The sequence below is a fragment of the Pelobates fuscus genome, chromosome 4 (assembly GCF_036172605.1).
Source record: "Pelobates fuscus isolate aPelFus1 chromosome 4, aPelFus1.pri, whole genome shotgun sequence".
Taxonomy (NCBI): Eukaryota; Metazoa; Chordata; class Amphibia; order Anura; family Pelobatidae; genus Pelobates; species Pelobates fuscus.
Window position 1 is genome coordinate 97,246,697 of NC_086320.1, and position 21,254 is coordinate 97,267,950.

The 21,254-nt window shown below is 35.8% G+C and overlaps 1 protein-coding gene across 1 annotated transcript in view; it reads right to left on the reverse strand.

The window, feature by feature from the left end:
* Positions 1–21,254, reverse strand: part of SNTG1 (syntrophin gamma 1) — an 807,514-nt gene that overhangs the window by 126,701 nt on the left and 659,559 nt on the right. Inside the window, exon 12 of the mRNA XM_063450437.1 lies at positions 10,847–10,977. Coding sequence (XP_063306507.1) covers positions 10,847–10,977 — 131 coding nt within the window. The remainder of the gene's footprint in view (positions 1–10,846; positions 10,978–21,254) is intronic.

Genomic DNA, 21,254 nt, shown 5'->3' on the forward strand with positions numbered 1-21,254 from the left:
ATAGAGTGAAACGCGTTTAGCTGATTATTTTGGACTTTTTATTGGACTTTTATTGGATCTTTTTACTTTCTAAGTACCCATTTATTTTGTTTTTAATGCATTGTTAATACATGTATATTTACTATTTTATACTTTAGTCCAAAGTCCTTTCTAGCCATTAGGAACTCCATTGGGGAGAGTGCTATTCCCCTTCTAAAGTAGCACATTGTTTATCAACCTCAGAGCCGGGATTTCAGGACTCTGCAGAAGGTGAGCACAACTATTTATATCTTATAATACCATTATAGTATGTGCAATTCTACACAGTTGTTTTTCTGCTTTTCTTCTCGTTGTATACTCCTGGAGGGATACTACCTGGGATAAAGGGGTGTGTTGCTGCCCTAAGAGCATAAAGGATCCTTTTACGGAGCCAATACCATATAGGCTCCTGTCCATGTGAGTGGTTTCAGTCATTACATACTACCAATTATCCATTTTTGGAACATCTGCACTATATTTTTTGGTTTCTTGTTTTTTGTTTCCTTTTATATGTACATTCAAGTTTTTCAAGACTGTCACTGTACCAAAGGGGTGAGTAAACCCCTCTACTGTTTAGAGCGCTCCACTTGTTTGGTAAAATTTCTATCCCTTATTTCTGTATATTTGTTTTTTATTGTGGGTAAGGGGTATTCAACTTTTAGTGTTGAGCAGCTTTTACATTTTGGGCACTGTAAAGAAACACTCTCTATCTCTTTTATTGAGGTAGTTTTCTCTATTTATTAACTATAAATGATAATCCACAAAAGCACAGTATACAATATCTTATAATGTGCAGTAAGGGATACTTTCGATGTCACCATAATTTCTTTCAAGTCATGCCCAAATTTTGTTTTCATTACAAAAGCATATAGCCATGGGGTTGTATAATTCCAGTGCTTCGCTAAACAAATCCATGCTTCAGTCTTATAGCATAGATTTTTAAAATTTTTGGTAATTAAAGCAGTGTAGAAGTGCTATTCAATAGTGCCAAAATGGGATCAGATTTAATAGCTGTTCCTATAGTTTAATGGAGAAAGGCACATACTTTCTTTCAGAATTTGACAACATTCAAATACTGCCATCATATATGGAAGGCTGTTCAATGCATAGTACAACCTGTAGGACAGTTATGAGATCTATTTGAGAAGATATGGTGTTATCTTACAGGGTCTAGATACTACCTTGAGACGCATTTGTATTCCTTTTCTTTTATAGCTGTACAAATTGATGAGCCATTGCATTTATCAAGATTGTCTTCCATTCTTGGCTATTTATCTCTTGGCATTAATCATGTTCCCAGAGAATTTGCACGTGGTTTCAAATAAACTTGTTTTTTCTATGGACTATATTTTTTATTATGGTGGACTGAATAACACATACAATATTTATTATTTACTGATTTGAAAGAATAGGAATCCACAGATTTTACACAGCATGGTGGCAATAATGTGCATGATCCATGGTCAATTTTAAATAAAGGGTGAAAGAGTATTATACTTTTTTTTATATGCTTGACAACTTATTTAGGTCCAGCTTGGCCCCTGTCACATCCACTGCTTGTCCCAGTCACATCTGCTGCATTTCATCTTCTCCAACTGAAGAAGTACAATGTAAGTTTACAGCAAAACTGACCAATGCAGGATTTGAAAGGCACCCGGGCACTCCGGACACCATACCCATAACAGCAGACTGCACTGTTGATGATGGTTGGAGTATTTTTTTTAATCCTGGCTCCTTTGACAGTCCCCATATTAAATGACTTTCTGCTTGCTGGTTACTGTATCTACATACATTATGCTATAGCTCCCTTTCTTCTCCTCCTCCAACCTGCACTGCAGTTGTATATGTTATTGGGAAGTAGAGCAATTGTTTCAGTCTGTTGTGGTTCAGCTAAAAACTTTCAGAAATAGAAAGCTGATAAATAAACCTACTCAGTGCAATACTTAATGCTGAACATAGAGAACTTTGAAATGTGCTATTATCCCTAAACACAACACACAGTTTTTTTTGCAGACAAAAATGCCAAACATGATAAGCAAAAATAGTGTAGGCTGTTGAAAATAGTATTTCCAATCTCTGAAAAAAGAGTTAAACAGCTTGTAACCAATGTGCACGTTCACACTTGCAGTTAAACAGTTGCTTTGTTAAATATACCCAACAGTCCAGACTTCACTTACAGGTATGATTAGCCTAGTTACTTCTTGGAATAGATTAACCTCAAGGCTCATGAAATAATGCCCGTGGAAGAGCCATTGAAAAAGTCCTGTATTTGTTGAATTTATGAGGCTTCTGGTGAATTATATTGGACAAAAACATCTAAGGGAATAAACAACAATGTGAACTTAATATATAAAAAATTCAAATGCTAATCTATAAAGATATAAATAAGGGAATATATTTACAGTAATGTAAGGATGATACTCTTGTAATTTAACATTTTACATTCATTATATAAATGTTCCTATACATTGTTAGTTGTGCTGACTGGATTTTAAGTTGTTTAGGTTATAATTAATTGTAAGATTGGAGTTTGTAATCATTTATATTGTGAATAAACAGTATTGTGGTATTGAAGGGGTTAATTTCTGTTCAGCTAAAGCATAAGAATAACAGCCTTGTACATTGCAAGGATTTCCACGTCACATATGTAGTTTTGCACATGACCATTCTTGCCCTCCCCCCCTCTTCAAAGAAGACATTACCCCTAAACAGGGGTGTATTTTGGATTTGTGCTGCCCTAGGCATGACTAAATTCGGGCACCCCCAAAATCTAAATTTGCCCCCCCTGATTTGTGTCAAGGCCCTTTTTTTGACTGACAGACACATGCCCTCATTGATACGTGCATTGATATACACTCACTGACAGATACACAGTCATTGGCACACACATACAGTCATTGGCACTGTTTAACCAACACACACTTGCACTGACAGACGCACACTAACGCACCCACTCACTGACAGGCACACACTCTCAGATACACATAAATGACATACACACACTGACACACACTCACAGGCACACCCATTCTCACTCACAGACACACACTGAAAGCTACACTCACTCACTCACTCACTCACAGTAAGGTGGACAGCCCCAGAACATGAGGCAACCAAGGCATTTGTCTGGGAGCTTGGGGTGGCATTTTTGGCGCCTCCCCGACCCCCGAAAGTGCCGCCCTAGGCAAATGTCTTGTTTACCTTGTAGTAAATACATCCCTGCCCCTACACCCTCCTATTCTAAGAAGTCCCCATCTAGTAATGCCCTCTAGATAAGTTTTAGATCAATGATGTGTTGCCTGCTTGCACCATCCTTGCTGTACATTCTGTTAGTTAATAGTTGTGAACATTTGATTGATAATTAACGATATTCAAGCTTAAATTAGTATTGGTAACCAATACATTTACAGCCTGCAAACAAAATATAGGGTACAAAGGGTATTAAGGACCACCCCTTCTAGTGTTGCATAAACAATCATATAATTAAAGAAATACCCACACAACCAAATTCAATAAAAAGTATTTTTCCAAGCATGCAAAAATAAAAATCATGAAAAAAGTAATACATTTCTTAACACCATTACCTGACAAGTGAACAGGAATAAACACTCAACCTCTACTTGTCAGGTAATGTTGTACAGAAATTTATAACTTTTTTCATGATTTTTATTTTTGCAGGCTTGGAATTAAGATTCTTGTATTTAGTACATTGATTTATTTACGCATATCTAACAGATCTAGCTTGGAATAAGTGCCAGTATTATAAGCATACATAGATGACTTTGTATTTTGATTGTATTTAATAAAATTTGACTTTTTATTTAATTTGGTTGTGTGGGTATTTCTTTAGTTATATGATTGTTATGGCTTCAGTGTTTTGCCAAACAGGTCCACAGAGCACATCACTGGGGACCGGGATATCCCCCACCAGTCCAGGGGGGGAACGGGACTCAGGTATAGGGCTACCATTACACCAGGGAAGAGGATTGGCCACCTCCCCCACCTCCAGCACGTCCGCAGGCCATGGGAGCCTTAGTCCCTCACAGAAATCAGACAGAAGCCGGTCCATCAAATGGCAGAATGTTCCTTAAGAAGTTAGGTGAGCTTTGTGCCAAGATTACACTGTGTGAGATTATTTAGCTCAACAAGGGTTCTTCTTGATGGGGCTCAAGCCACATGTGACTAGTCCAGTCGGTTGTCAGGCCCTGCCTCTCAGTGTAACTTGTTTTATATACTTTAGAGACTTGCAGGTACTTTTTACTGTGCAAGGGAGGACATACAGGCTTGTGATGCCACAACAGCACTGTCAAGCTTTCAATTTACTTAAGGATAGATCAAAATTGCAATTTTTTTTTTTAATACTTAACAAGCTAAGCAATGTTTCTAAATACTTCACTGGACAGAAAGTGTTCTTTCTTTGTTTTGTTTTTTAATCGGTTTAATTCTTCTCTTCTTGTGTGACTTATTGTTTGTACTATATTTGTCTTACTTTATAATTATTTTAATTATAAAACCTTTGGTGTTTCTATACTGACTTTTATATTTATTTTTGGTAATTTTCCGGTGGGCAAAAGCCGAGAAAGCTTTAGTTACTGTTTTATATTTTAGGGTATTTTTATGTTATATGTTCACTCTGAATTTGGATGCAATTTTCAAATGTGTTTGTTTCGGGCATAATTTATTACTTGATAATTGGCTTTATGCCTTGGGGAATATATCTGAGAATTTATTGAAATAACTAGGGGGCACATGCAACAGACACACACTATATGCACATGTAACACATAACAATGCTTTGAATAAAAGGTAATTCTTAAATTGATCTTTAGGATAGATATCAAATATTGTACTATGTGTTAATGTGACTTACAATAAAATAATGTTATAAACTAAAAGAACAAAACACTGTAATCAAGCAAAAGCGCAACTGTATAATGATTCTACCTCAATAGGATCACATTTTGGACCTCACACATGGTAGTTGTTGAGAGCTATGAAAATTAAATGCTTGTCAATGAGATTATGTAAGAAGTGAGAAAGCAAGTTCTGAATTGCATTTTATTATATATGCTGACATGGCAGCGTAATCGGTTGCCATGCAGTCCCTGTATGTAATTTATATGATAATTTAACCTTCATGATTTCTTCTTGTATTCTGTTTTTTAGCTCCATTTTTATTTTTTTCCTGTAATGTATCATGGTCTCCCAATTCCAGCTGTAGCATAAAGGAAGCTATGCTAATGGAAATATCTGGCAAATGTAAGTTATACAAGCTAAAAGGAGTTAATAAGGTTTACTGGCTTAATTGAAAACTCTTTTGGACTTTTTCTTGATGTTCACAGTTTGAATATAAGAGCTAATTCAATCGATTATCTAGAGCAGAGCTGACAAAAGCCCAAATCAATATGTAAACATATGGTTAAGGGGATAAAGAAATTAACTTCTTTGGAATGTTGTTACTTAGTGCTATTTGTACCAAGAGAACATTTTTCTGTCTGAAGAAAAAGCATTAAATAAATATTTCTGTTTAACTTAAGAGGAACAATCACACCCTGAAATGTTAGCGTGAGACAGCCAGCTAACATGGTAACTCACTAAAGTGAGAACTGTTGGGAATTCAATGTGTATTTAAAATTTAAGGCCAAATAATTGGATATGGAGCATGCCTCTGAAGTTTCATTGCTCAATTCACTGCCATTTAGGGGCCAAATAACTTTTTGTTAATGCAGTCCTAGCCACTCCACCCCTGGCTGTGACTGACACAGCATACATGAAAACAAGAATGATTTACTTTTAAATCAGATGTAATTTACTTTATAAGTTTGTATCTCTTGCTCTGTAAATTGAACTTAAATTACATATAGGACGCTCCTGCAGGGAGCACAAGAAATAAGAAATTCTAAATTAAATGGAATTTGCAACAAAGGAGGTGTAAATATTAGATGATTATTTACAGAAAGTGTTTAGGAAAGCTGTGTAAATTACATGCAGGGAGGTGTGACTTAGATGCCTAAGCACATATATTAAGAACGCTCCAGCTATTGTTAGTTGTTCTAGCAATTGAGTTTTTGTGTGTGATTTAAATTTCATTTTAAATGACGAGTTATTGCCCTCAGCTTGCTTATCAGATATTTTCATGACTTAGCATATTTAAACAGTTCTCAAATCCCAGTTTGTCCCTCTGACCCCATTTTTCACTTGTGGATTTTTTTTCCTTTTCTGCAGCCTTTTTTTCCTTTTTTCCTTTTCCTTTTTTCCTTTTCTGCAGCCTTTTTTTCCTTTTCTGCAGCCTGTTTTGTACTGAATTAATAAGCTTTGTTCAGTGCTCAAATGACTATGATATGTTTTCAGGTACATATGAAGCTAGAAGTTTAGAGTACATACTCCAGATGACACAAGGTAAATGCTAAGCTATGAATACAAGAACAAAAAGTGCTATGTATATATCTTAAAATATATTGCTTGCCCTGCAACTCCTACTGGAAGCAGATCCAGGGACTGATAGAATCAAGACTGAAAAAGCTCCTACCAGTCATTCCTGAGTACTACCTGCTCCATATGCTACCTAAAAGGTTTAAGCTATATGAAGCAGCTCTGATCGTCCACATTACACTAGCTGCAAAAACCTGCATAGCCGCCCTATGGAAGTCACCCACTGCACCAGATGTAGCGATAGTTATTGCTAAAGTGAGTCACAAACAACAATACGAATTTCTTTTGCAAAAAGTGGAACCCTAATGCACTATGACCGAATCTGGTCTAAATGGATGGAGAAGGCCACTTTAGCGCAACAGATCCCCCAAGGAACGTAATAAATGCACCCTCTAACATGCCATAGAGAAGGGGTCATACCGCATACCACACCCAACCCACCAAAGTCAACAACAAGGTAGTTGGCAATGATGATGAAGACACCTGTGCAAATGTGCTGAAACACTGCAAGTGATGTAGCAGAGTAGCATCTCATATACCCCCCCCCCTCACCCTTCCCTTGTTAGACCCCACACACCCTTTTCTCCCAAAAGGGCTTTTTTTATAATTGTAAGACCCACAAACAGTGACTAATAGTGCAGATGGTTTACTCCCATACTTTATGTAATGTTGGAATACAAAAATAGCTGACCGATCCTAACCACTCAAACAGATTACCACTATCACGGGTACCTAATTGGCACCACAGGATCTGTCAGACATACCAAGGGGGAATCCCCCCATACCGCACCAATATCCTGTGCATTGTCAACCCTGCATGTTCAGTATTTTGCTTATGATAAATTACCATCTCTCGCAGTGTTTAAAACTGTATACACCGATGTACCAATTCCAAGCTGTTCAAATCTTAAACTGTAAAAATTTTCAGTTTGCTTATTTCACAGTGTTCATTATTGTAAAACTGCATGCCATCTCACCTCAAAATAGAAATGAAACATTTAAAAAAAATAAAAAAAAATACATTGCTAAGTTGCTCATTTAAAACTGGCAGGAGTATTTGCAGTGGTCTAACTTGTACCTCAGTTTCATTCTATAGACCAAAAATGGTCGTTAAATATCAACTGTTTTAGACAATATTTTATTGAATGTCGATTGGATTTAATGCCTGCTGAAATTATGGCAGCTGAAACCAATAACCAAGTTAGCTTGCTCATTAAATGTCATCCAATAAATGTACAATGGCACCTCGGAACTCGAACGGTCTCGTTCTCGAACAATTCAGAATTCAAACAAAAATTCAGAGTAAAAAATGTCTTGGTACGCAAATGATCCTCTGTATCCAAACAAATCATGCCAAAAATATGTTCAATTAGACACACTTTAGACACATTTTAAATGCCAGAAGAACAGTTACCTATCCACATTCAAACAATAATATCTCTTCTCCTTTCTACTTACTCCATCAGCTCTCATCATTACAGGTAAAGTGAAGTTACATTTTCATTTCATTTACTGTACATTGTGTTTATTTTATTTTTTTCCTATATGATTTTATGCATGCAAGGCATTATTAAACTGTAAAATTTGTGTTAAAAATGCTGTAATTTGGGGTTCTGGAATGTATTAAATTTACATTAATTCTTATGGGAAATGTTGATTCAGTTCTTGAACAAATCGGAACTCGAACAGCCTTCTGGAATGGATTAAGTTTGAGTTCCGAGGTTCGACTGTAATTTGACAGCATATTTATCAACCTTCTTTAATTAATTACCCATTAGAAAGGAATTAAAAGTCTATGGGGGCAAAGCTCCCATATTAGTACAAGTGAGGTTTTAGACTTCCTGATGCCCTTACTCACTATGACGTGAGCGCGGGCATGTCTGCTAAACAGAGGACAGCCAGTAACTGCTTGCTGTAATAAAATATTAGTGAACAGCTATTGTTGCCCAATCACTAGTAATGTAAAGGAGGAACTTGTGCAGGTCCACATCCTGCCTCACCTGTGGGAACCAGATGATAGCTTCAAATTAAAGAATGTAGGTGATAAAGATCACTGTCTATCCCATGCTCCCATGGTGTGGCACCAATTAAAATAATAGGGGGGAGGGGATTATATTGTTCTCCATATCCAAAAAAGGCCACAAGTGTGGGTACTATAATAATAAAGTGGGGAATCCCAAGCCCCTGTAAAAAGGTCAACTTGACCTTAGGCACTCATTTAAAAAAAAAAAAAAAAAGAGGTTGCTTACTGTCCACCCCAGCCCCCATCCATGGCCATGTGGATGGGAGCTATAATCAAAATAAATATAATATTTTGCAGCCCCCTCTCATTGTTAGCAGGTGGAGGCTCTTATTAAAAGGTGGCAGGTGGGGGTTCTAGCATTATTATATGGAGGTCCAAATGCCCTCCCAAGCCCGTACCCATGGGTAGGAAAAGGTGGGATACTATGTTCCTCTGCCTTATAATTTAAATTAGAACCCCACTGTGGTGGCACAGGGAGAAATATTTAAAAAAAGTATTTATCAACAGCTTTTTGCTATCAATATTTTCAATGCCATTTATCAAGAATTATGACCCTGATAAAGGGCATTGAATCGCTAGAAATCAATAAACTCAGTGCTATAAGAATTGATTTATGATTTTTTTTTATTGTTTTTGAAAGTTTATATTTTTTTAAGTGATATCTTTCTTTAAAAGATTTGAACTGATCACAGGTTCTTTGATAGCTAAAAAAAACTTCTGTTAAACATTATAGGCTGGATTGTAATGGAGGCCCAGTTTGTAGAAGAATGAACTATTGATTTAATTTGCGTCCAGAGATTTGCTGCTACTTTTGTTCTCTTTTACAATATACAACATGTTCCACAGAAATGTTTTCATGCCTATAATAACGTCATACCTCCTTGCATTTTTTATTCAGTTCATTCTTCATCTGGATTTATTCATATTCTTAGTTCTCAGCTACTGTAGATACAGCACCAACTCTGAGGTAAATCTCGATGCATGCCATACAAAAGGCGAGCTGACAAATACATAATTATCTCTCTATTGCTCTATAATAGTACACTGCCTCTATCATGTAAAGAGCTACAAAAGATATAAAAATAGAAACATTACTTTTGAATTTCACAAAAAGATCTCAATTCTCACTTGTTTTGTTTGACAAGAGAGATTGTAAAAGCAGTTTTTCATGCCTTCTAACTTTCCTGCTGTAACAGACTAAAATGATATACAATTTAAATGTTACCTTCCAAACAATAACACACCATACAACAGAAAGAGAGTAAAACAGAAAAACATTGTATGAAAAAATAATATTTGTTACATTTGTAAAATTTGTATGGCTTTATTTCCTTAAAGGATGATTTGAAATGGTCATCAGGCTTGGAGGTTACATGAGCAACATGATAGTGTGTAATTGTGCACATAAAGAGATCTTAGATGTAAGTCCAACCCCCGGCAACATTCTTGGCCAGCCGGAAACTCTCTCAATGCTGGCATTTGATGTTGAATGGAGGTACGTTCTCTACTCTGCCCTGCCTCCATGACATCTCTCCCTCTAAAGTGAGGGGAAATAACATTACGGAAGGAGGCTTGGGCTGTAGGAAGAACTCAAAGTCCTTAGCGCTGAATTCAAAGAGAGTTGTTTTTTCTAAGGTGAGTATTTTACAAAAGTAGAAGACAGTGTAGAAAGAGGCACTCCAACCGAAAACAGTTTGTAGCATGCACATGAACAGGGTTAGTACTTTCCACACTGTTATTCTCAAAAAACACTTATCAGAAACTGGTATGATATATTTTGTAATGTAATTAATTAGTGCTGTGAAATTGACATTCTATGAATATTTGATAATATGATTACTTATCGACTTCTAAAAATGTGTGTATTTTATAACGTGCATCTATCCACATATATACTTTAAATAGTAGAACTGAACTTCAATGGGTTGAAAGTAGATTATATTTTCATCACTCTTTGCAATTTCAAACAGGTAGTGAGGCATGTATAGGAAAATTGCTATTTACCTGCTCGAAAAGTCTATGGGTTTGTTGGTAAGCTATAAATGTAGGATAATATTACAAAATACTGTTTTGTAAGCACCAGTTACTTTTAAGTTTTACTTGAAGACTGCCAAAGTAAAACAATGAACAAGAAATGTTGGTAGTTCAAAAGTGCTGTCTCCTAGTATTAAACATATTTACTTTCCTATATTTTCATTGTTGTTTAACAGACGTTCTATTTTATCTTAACTCTGTAATGGTGTTGAAATCCCGAATGAATGACATGCATTGAAATGAAAACAGAATGACCGGTCTAATACAATATTTAAATATTTATTGAAAAAAGCAATTACATAATTTTGCCTTTAACTATAATTGCAAGTGATATTTTACCTGCATAAATCTGTGCCAGCAATATGTTGGGACAATCTTGAATGAAGGAGTGGGATCAATCTGAGATCACACCATCTTTTCTCCCACCTCATCCCAGTTGATGCTGGCCATGAAGAACATGATAAAGTGTCCTACAAAAAAAAGCACAACCCTCTTAAATTGTGTCATTTTTATACCTTGAAGAAACACATCCTGATTTTGCAGTAAGAAGGTCACACCTCTTATTACTCTTCATGTTTACATAATGTTCTGCATTGTGTACAATATGTTGTGGAAGAACTGCATGCTATGGTGTTTTAGGTGAGTGTGCATTTCAAATGTATGCATGTTTGCTTGTAAAATGTTAAACACCCATTGTATAAAGCAAAACACAAAGTGACAGTTACATAAAGCAATTGATGTTAAGTATTTGGTATAGTAGTTCTAAGTGCTACCATATTGTATACGTTGTACATAGAGTAACTGCTGGGAGATTTGCAGAGATAGCTCTCAATGAAATACCCATTGATTCTGAGAGAAAAATAGATAGCAATGTAGGTGGTTACATAGGGGGTATTAGTTTAATATCAGGTGTGGAGTCTCACCTTTAAGTAGGAATGGAACAGAGTGAGTCAAATGTTTACCCTATGTTAAATAATAGATGGCCAGTTTCAAGAACAGTTTTAGAACAATACAAAGAGATTGCACACATCCATTAGGATCGACAAAAATCACTGTGCCATAAGATCAAAGCAATTGCGCTCCTTCCAATTAAGTAAATGAAAAGAAGAGTCCAGGCACATAGCAACAGTCCAGCAGACGTTTATTGGATGAAAGTGGGCAACATTTCTGCTCAACACTAGAGCATTTGCAAGCATGAAAAAGGTTATATTGTTTAGCTGAAATGTTGCCCGCTTTCATACAATAAAAGTATGCTGAACAGCTCATTAAATTGGTCTGAGTGCAGTGTCCTTACCCCCCTTAGTCGTGCAATGTAAAACACTGCAGTTTCTGAGAAACTTCAATACCGTAATTACTTTGCAGGACTAACACTGCTTCCACTCGCTGTCTATCAGACAGCCACTAGAGGCACTTCCTGGATTTTAGCAGACTCGGAGTCCCTAAAACCATGCTGGACATCCTCATGCTCTGCATGAGGACATCCAGAGTCATTCCCATAGAAAAGCACAATTCATCCTCTTACAAAGGGTGTGAGTAACCCTTTATTGATGTTTAAGTGTTCACATGTCCAGCATTTCAATGCTATTCAAAAATATTTTACCATAATCAGCTTTAAAAAAACAAAAAACAAAAATCTTAGATTAAATATCAAATTTTCCCTGATTAAAATCCTCAAGAAAAAACTTTAATGGAAACATTGGATATTGGGTGAATTTAACATCAAAAAGTAACTGAAAACAATTTTCTAACAATTAACCAAATCCTTAAATTATTTTTTGATGTTTGCAATTGAGCTGATCTAAGATTACAGACAAATCCCCTAACCTGAAGACATGCAAATCAACATTTATTTATGATTTCTGTTAAGCATTAAAAGGTATCTATTTTGTATAATTAGTATACCTAGAAGTTAATATAGAGAAATCAATAACATAACAAATAGGTGTGCACAATTCATTTGCTACTACATAAAAAACTGACTCTATGTAGTGTTGTTCGCTAAAGTGAAGAATTGTCAGGAATTCTAAGTTAATTCAAAGTGAATTTCAAATTTAAGGACAGATTAGATTAATTAAAAAAACAAAAAAACTCCAAGCCAGCAATAGTTTTAATGAAACAAAAAAATAAAGTATATACACTAAGAGAAAACACGTATACTGAGATAGTTCCAGGTGAACTTCACAACCACCTGTGGAAATATGTTACAAAGAGACAAAAGTGGAGACCACCCAGAATACGTATAATGAATGAAATACAAAGGGACAACCTGATAAGGATCCAATTCCCTAGAATGGGATCTGTGTGAAAATGAGAAACACTTTCATAGCGTAAAAAAGTAAATATAAATGGTGTTTAAAGTGAGATTAGAAATGCACTCACAAACAAACGATTATTCAGGCCTTTCACCCTCTCAGGGGTAATAAGATGAGCACAGAGGTCCTCCAACACGATATATGTGGATATAAAAAATGCAATAATAGTGAAGAATGTTTGGAAATATATAAATTCACATTTATTCATTGCACTTACAAATTTTCAGCATAAAAAAGGCATCTCTCCATAAACATATGGAACTCCTGGTGATGGTAATCGAGTATCCACAGTCCAGAGTCAGGAAGAAGATACAGCATACAAATAAAATAGAATAAAAACAATAGTACATAAGTAAATGAGAAGTGTAGTGATGTCCAACGCGTTTCGTCCTATTAAATGACGGACTTCTTCAGGGATAGAGGTAGATCCACTTCTGAGGGTTTATGTACCCTTTAACATCATTATCTTCATCCGGTACAGCTGTTTACGGGCATGCGATTCTCTGTGAAACGCAGAAATCCGGCGCGAATACAGGAGGCTTCTCCAACAGTTCCGGGTAGTAGTGCGCATGCGCGTAATGTCCGCGCATGCGTCTATTGAAAAGACCACTGCCTGTGAGGGACAAAAAGCATAGAAAGGCGAAAAACGCCTGAGAACCAAACCGAACCCCTGTTGTTACAGATTCTAATGAAGTAAAGGAGTTTACCGAAATTATTACATCATACAAATTAATTATACATATTGAATATGTCTCTCCTAACAAAGTATATGTACACATATGTACATGTAGGCACAGAATAAAATGTATAATATGGATAGTACATATATATGTATACAGCCATATGTAAATATAAATTAATATAAATTAATACATGAAAATGAATTCAAATCCAATTGATATAAACTTACTTGGGGGGACATATAACCCCATAATGAATTAATTAGTATACACCATACTGGATGTGATTATTATTATAGAATTATTATGTGAAAAATAGAGAGTAAAGCTCAATTAAAGGGCCATGTATACCCATCATATATTGTTGATATACAAGGAAAAGGTATAGATTAAATTGATTGAAGCTTGAATTTATATTAATTTATATTTACATATGGCTGTATACATATATATGTACTATCCATATTATACATTTTATTCTGTGCCTACATGTACATATGTGTACATATACTTTGTTAGGAGAGACATATTCAATATGTATAATTAATTTGTATGATGTAATAATTTCGGTAAACTCCTTTACTTCATTAGAATCTGTAACAACAGGGGTTCGGTTTGGTTCTCAGGCGTTTTTCGCCTTTCTATGCTTTTTGTCCCTCACAGGCAGTGGTCTTTTCAATAGACGCATGCGCGGACATTACGCGCATGCGCACTACTACCCGGAACTGTTGGAGAAGCCTCCTGTATTCGCGCCGGATTTCTGCGTTTCACAGAGAATCGCATGCCCGTAAACAGCTGTACCGGATGAAGATAATGATGTTAAAGGGTACATAAACCCTCAGAAGTGGATCTACCTCTATCCCTGAAGAAGTCCGTCATTTAATAGGACGAAACGCGTTGGACATCACTACACTTCTCATTTACTTATGTACTATTGTTTTTATTCTATTTTATTTGTATGCTGTATCTTCTTCCTGACTCTGGACTGTGGATACTCGATTACCATCACCAGGAGTTCCATATGTTTATGGAGAGATGCCTTTTTTATGCTGAAAATTTGTAAGTGCAATGAATAAATGTGAATTTATATATTTCCAAACATTCTTCACTATTATTGCATTTTTTATATCCACATATATCGTGTTGGAGGACCTCTGTGCTCATCTTATTACCCCTGAGAGGGTGAAAGGCCTGAATAATCGTTTGTTTGTGAGTGCATTTCTAATCTCACTTTAAACACCATTTATATTTACTTTTTTACGCTATGAAAGTGTTTCTCATTTTCACACAGATCCCATTCTAGGGAATTGGATCCTTATCAGGTTGTCCCTTTGTATTTCATTCATTATACGTATTCTGGGTGGTCTCCACTTTTGTCTCTTTCAGCAATAGTTTTAGTCTGATTATTTTGGCCTTACATTTCAAATTCACTTTGAATTCACTTAGAATTGAATTCACTGACAATTCTTCATTTTAGTTTAGAACCCTGTACACTGTCTATAGGGAACATACCAATGACACATCTGTCATCTAGTATAGCATCATCAATGCAGTTGGCTTTCTGCCATCTTCAACCTATGATGTAATTAAAAAGCCTACAAAGGCATACATTTACTTAATTGTTATCCGAACGATATTGGCTTGTCAAGCTTGACATCATATGGATTACCAAGTAAATCATGACATAGGCCTGATTTAAAAATTGAAGTGTTTTTCTAAATTTGGTGGCATTAGCAGAAGTAAAATGGTCCAGGAATTTCAGATTGTGATTGCTTTTAAAGATGTTTTGCAATTTACCTACTGGAAATCAGAAGCTGCTAGTGAGCAATCTCTATCTTAGATTTTAATTTAATATATATTGAATGTGTGACATGGGAAAATCACTTTTTGACTTAAATGCTCCTGTCACTTCTGGGCTTTTCCCAGCACAGTGAGTTCCTGGCATACAAGCTAGGCAATTTCACTTTATTGTCGAATAAATCTTATTCCCAATCTGTGCAACTGTGTGTAATGTGAAAATTGTCTTTTTGGGACATTGCTTAAAAAGAACTAAAATGGTAACTCTATTGTTATACAATTGTAATTTTTATTGACTTAAATATGTTCTATTGCAATTCTTATGTTGTCTGTAAGTGTTAGCAAATATAAAACATATGTTTTCCTTTTTAAACGTGTTAGTAAGTTATAGAATAACTGTTTAAAAATTAAAAGAAAAATAGTTGACTTTATTGCAAAGGTTTCATGCTAGGTTCAGCCATATGTGGAACAAATTAAACAATTTTCTCAGTAAGACATAAACATATTCTGAGGCTTTATCTCGTTCTCATCACTATAATCAGTGCCAGCAAACCAACCAAAAAATCTTTCCAATATCAGTTTGATGTCTTAAAACACTTAATCTGTTTGTCTGAGGATAAACTTAGTATATGAAAAAAAATTTGAACACTTGACAACACATGCTATGTTTTGCTATGTTTAATAATAATTTCTAGATAGATGTAATTGACTGATATAAAAAAATATTGGGGTTTCATGAATATTATAGGAAGTATTGACAAGAAAATTGTACATTTTGAACCAGATTATTATTTTTTTTTAATTCAGCTAATTTTGATTACAATTTACAAGACTCGTGTTCATTTTTGGAAGTTCTTGTGAAAAAAACAAACAAAAAAAACACCTTTCCATTTGACATTTAAAATGTTTAATGTGATACTATGTATATAGAAGAAGATATAGAGCAACACTCTATAGTTATGTTATGCACAAAAAATGATAAGATTTTCATAATCGACAAATGCAATCCTGTGATTTATAGTGAAAATATTTGTGATCATTTGATGCAATATGTTTCTATTATTTAGGGGTCTATATATTTATTTTTTATTTATTTTCATTATATTTGTGCCATTCCATATATATTTTATGCTTGGACCATTCAGGAAAACTAAACCATCATCAACACATTTTCCATAAGATTATATATACAAATAGACCGTCAAAATCAGACCTAGTGCTTTACTATGATTTTACTTTAACTAATCTAATATTTTACTTGGACTTTTTACCTTTATCTGCACTATCCAAGTCTCACACACTGCAAAAGTTATAAATGATCTAAATGGTTTTTCAGAAAATTGCTGCGTTCATTGCTTGTACAAAGACATGGATTGTGTTATGGTTACATTATTACAATGATATTAACCATGCCACCCTAAAGACATGTCATGCCAGTTTCTTGGCAATCATAAATAGCAGGCATAAGCAGCTAATAAGCAGCTAATTATAGGCTGGGCTTTAGGAGCTACATCCCCAATGTGAGCCCAATCTTTAGCTACACATATTTTAAGAATGGTGGAGGAGCAGCAGAGCATGTTCAAGGATGTTAAGGTCACAGAAACCAGCTATTCTCCCAGACAGACCATGGTTTGGGTATAGTAAGTTCCTAGAAAGATACATTTACACATATATACATATGCATTCACATGTGGATGTTTCGGTAAGGTCCTGATGAAGTGAATGGGTAGTTACTATGAACCTGTGTCTACGTACATGTGTGTGTGTCTGTCAGTAAATGTGCCTAGTTATGTAATTTTGTGAGCCAGTGTTTTTGCCTAGTTATGTATCTGTGCATAAGTCCATGACTACTAGTGAGAATATGGTCAATTAAGTAAATTTAAGAAATTGTGCTTAGTTATATGTAACACAGGAGAGCAGAATTGGTGACACTTGGTGGATATTAAAGAAAATGATGATGGGTGGGAAGATGGTGATACTGTGTTCAGGAGGGAGTCTTGATGATAACAAAGAGGAGGAGGAGGATTGTGGAACATATTTACTAGCTATACAATCTCATTCTGCATATGTTATTAGTTATTAAATACTTAGAGGATAAGGTCTTGGAATAAAGCCTTTAGGTGCTGATGCTGATCCTGAGAGATCAAGAGGTGGGTCCTGCAGGCATTGATTGGGGCTTAGCCCTACATAGTTTTGGAACATAGCAATGTATTTGTAATGAAGCAAAATATACTAGACAAAAGTACCCATGCTCTCAAAAACAAAGTGTACAAGAGAAGAAGCACATCAAAGGTATCTGATTCTTTATCTTTTATCACTTTCTCACAATATCGTTTTTTTCTCTTTAATATCAGATAACAAAAGAACAGGTCACAAATACAGTTGTAGGTTTACTTTTGTCCCTTTCTATTATGTATTGTCATACATGTACTGAGTGACTCTTTGTAACCCTTATAAAAGTCAGGAACATAAAAAAGAAAATATTTGCTTTATTCCTTCACACAGTATGGTGATCATTGCAATGGTACAAAACAATGTACATACAAAACGCCAATACATATCCTGTTATAGCTTGCATAATCCAAGAAAACTTTGAAAAATACAAGCAAGATGTTTAAAAAACAAACTTATTCTCTTGTGATTTTTGTAAAAATGCCAACTCTTATTTAATGCATGTTCTGAGCTTTTTCTTACAAACTGAATTGTTTAGTGACAGGTAGTCATTTATACGGTAGATATGTTTGCCTAAGGCCAATTAAGGCTTTAGACAACATATCCTCTTGTCAAATGAATTGCTCTGTAAATACTCTATCCCCCTTACAGTATATGTTACTATCTTTTCAATGCTTTACATTACTTGTTTTCTACAGCAAATAAAATAAACATGAGCACAAAGTCCATTACAACCAGCTGTGTATAAGTATAGGAGCTTTAGTCTTGTATTATGCTTGTTATTTTTTGTATGTCAGTATTCCAGAAACAATCTTTATGACCATACTAACCTGAATTGTTTCATTTCTGCTCCAAGAAAACTGGGGTACAGAATGTCATAAATGCAAAGGCTTGGCCTGCAGTTGTGGGAGGTACATGTTACCCTACTTAAACCCCCTACTCACCTTCCTCCGTTCCGTACGTGCAAAGGCTTGGCCTGCAGTTGTGGGAGGGGCATGTTACCCTACTTAAACCCCCTACTCACCTTCCTCCGTTCCGTACGTGCTTTTAGCGATCCGCATGTCTCCACCCTCCACCCTCCCACCCTCCCACCCTCTATCTATACTTTTCATTACACCTCATGGGTGGGCCCTCTTTTATTACAGGCCTACCGCGACATCGGTTCCGGCACACCTCAACCGACTTATTTCCCCTTTTACTATGCTACTCTTTGTACTTTTCCTATACGGCCTTATTTGCCCCTCACACAACTAACTTAAAGTTGTACTTTAACTGTTTGCATAGTACTTTTGAAAGTGGACAGTTCAACTACCACTCGTTGAAACAAATCCTGTGGCCTAAAAGCGTTGTTTATGGGAAAAGCTCAGAACCGATCTAGAAAATTAAATGAGCATTATAATTGGGTCACATTCTTTTCTAAACAGAGCTGGAAGGTTTTGGCATTTGCAATGAATAGAGGAATGCCAAATGTAGTAGTAGTAATAGTGGTATTTATATAGTACCAGTGTGTCCTCTTTTCATTTTGCAAAAAGTGCAGATTTCAATAGAAATTCACACTTTTGTAAATCAACCTGATTACGCCCCCATGGCTTTCAAGCAGGTAACATGTTTTGTTACTTCCGGGTTTGGTTAGCTCAGTGGAGCTAAACTAAAGAGGCCGCAATTGCCCAGAGCACCTGCCTTGCAAAGACCTCTCATTGAACTGCATTGGGAAGTCTGTGATTGGACAGCTATGGAAGTCTGGGCAGGGTCAGAAGGGGAGGGCTGGCAAAGGCAGCAGACAAAAGAACTGCACATTTTACAAGCTGTTTTCAGATATAACCCCTACTGAAAAAAATGCATAATTAAATGCATGCATGTTTCCATCGGGGTATATATACTTAACATTGATTTCCATTTATTTTGTGTTTGGGCAGTGGAGTGTCCCTTTAAGCTCTATGGTTGTAGTAAAGGTGTTAGAAAGCTGTCAATTACAACTACAACTTTTTGTTACAGTTTCAGAGGCATTATAGCACAGCTTATGGAATATGTTTAGCAATGCTATATTATGTTATACAAGCATCACTAATGGCTGACTCTCCTCCTTGTTTATGCCAATACAGGAACTGCGAACGTGCCTTAAAAGAATAGGTCAATTCCAAACTGCAGAATACTCTCAAAGTGATTTTATTCATGCTATTTGCTTGCTGCACCAATATACTTTTTTATGTTTCTTCTCATCTTGAATTGATTTATATAATCAGTGAAAACTGTTAATTTGTGTACCGTATTTATTCGAGTATAACGCGCAAAATTTTGGACCGATTTTTAATCTAAAATTAGGGGTGCGCGTTATACTCGAATAAATATTAGCCCAGCAGAAGAGGGAGGGAGTGGGTGCTCCGATAATATCTCCCAGGACCGCCGGGCTCATTACAAGCCCGGCGGTCCTGGGGTGGCGGGCAGCAAGCGTTTACTCACCTCCCTGCAGCTCCTCCAGCTCCCCAGTGTAAATCTTGCGAGACCCGCGGCCAGCTCTGACGGCCGCGGGTCTCGCGAGATTTACACTGGGGAGCTGGAGGAGCTGCAGGGAGGTGAGTAAACGCTTGCTGCCCGGCGGTCCTGGGAGGTATTATCGGAGCACCCACTCCCTCCCTCTTCTGCTGGGCTAATATTTATTCGAGTATAACGAGCACCCCTAATTTTCGATTAAAAATCGGTACAAAATTTTATACCGATTTTTAATCGAAAATTAGGGGTGCGCGTTATACACGTGTGCGCGTTATACTCGAATAAATACGGTACTTTATAATCAACATTTATATTCTATAACTAATCTCACATATGGAGATTAATTAACAGGTAACATCTTCCTTCGTTGAATAGTTATACTTGTGATGCTCTTTAAACACTCTCTTCTCATAAGTCTGTTCACAATATGGCCCATCATATTTTTTTCCATACAGTTAAATAAAAATCATCTGTGATGTACAGCACTATGATGAGTTGTAACTAACAGGTTAGGAATCAAATGTTCTTTGATTAAATATTTGATCTCTCCAGGAGGTGCAAAATAGTCAGGCCAGTAATTATGATATATTCTATGAGCAATATTGTAAGTTGAAGTTACATTTTTCCTTTCTTTTCATATATTATTTCTTCTCTGTTAATTCCAGTTTATTGGAACAGACTGATGCAAAGATGCAAAAAATGTGTTATAGAATGTAGCTGGTAAATTTATTAACAATGAAAAGAGATATTTATTCTTGTTTCTGTGTCCATGCAAGTGTTGTAAATGATTCATTAAGAATTCTAGATGACAATGTATTAAGAATTAAAAACATATATTTGTGACAGCCTGAAAGAGGAAGCTGTAGTGCCAAGAATACAGCGTTGTATTCCTGGCACCATAGTATCCCTTTAACCATAGAAGTAATACATCAAGTATTTTAACAGTTGGATTAACTATAATGTGACCTAAGGCAAGCACCTAAGGACTAGAGTTCTGTGCACTACAAAAATACTCGTCTGATGTTAGTCCAATTCCCCGTACCTATACAAAGAATGAAGTGGATTCCAAACTAACACATTTAGAAATGTGTGTTCTTATTTCCTAAATTGCAGCTTAAATGTCCAAAATCCGATTAATGGAAAAAAAAGAACTAACACAAAAGTGTAGCATTTAGACATTTGGTTCTGTGGTTAGATAAGCAAAACCTTGCATCTCTTCATTATAGTATATGACAACTATTCTTTGCTATGTTCCGTTCCTTTCTGTGAGATTTTAACCCTTATCAAACCAATAAC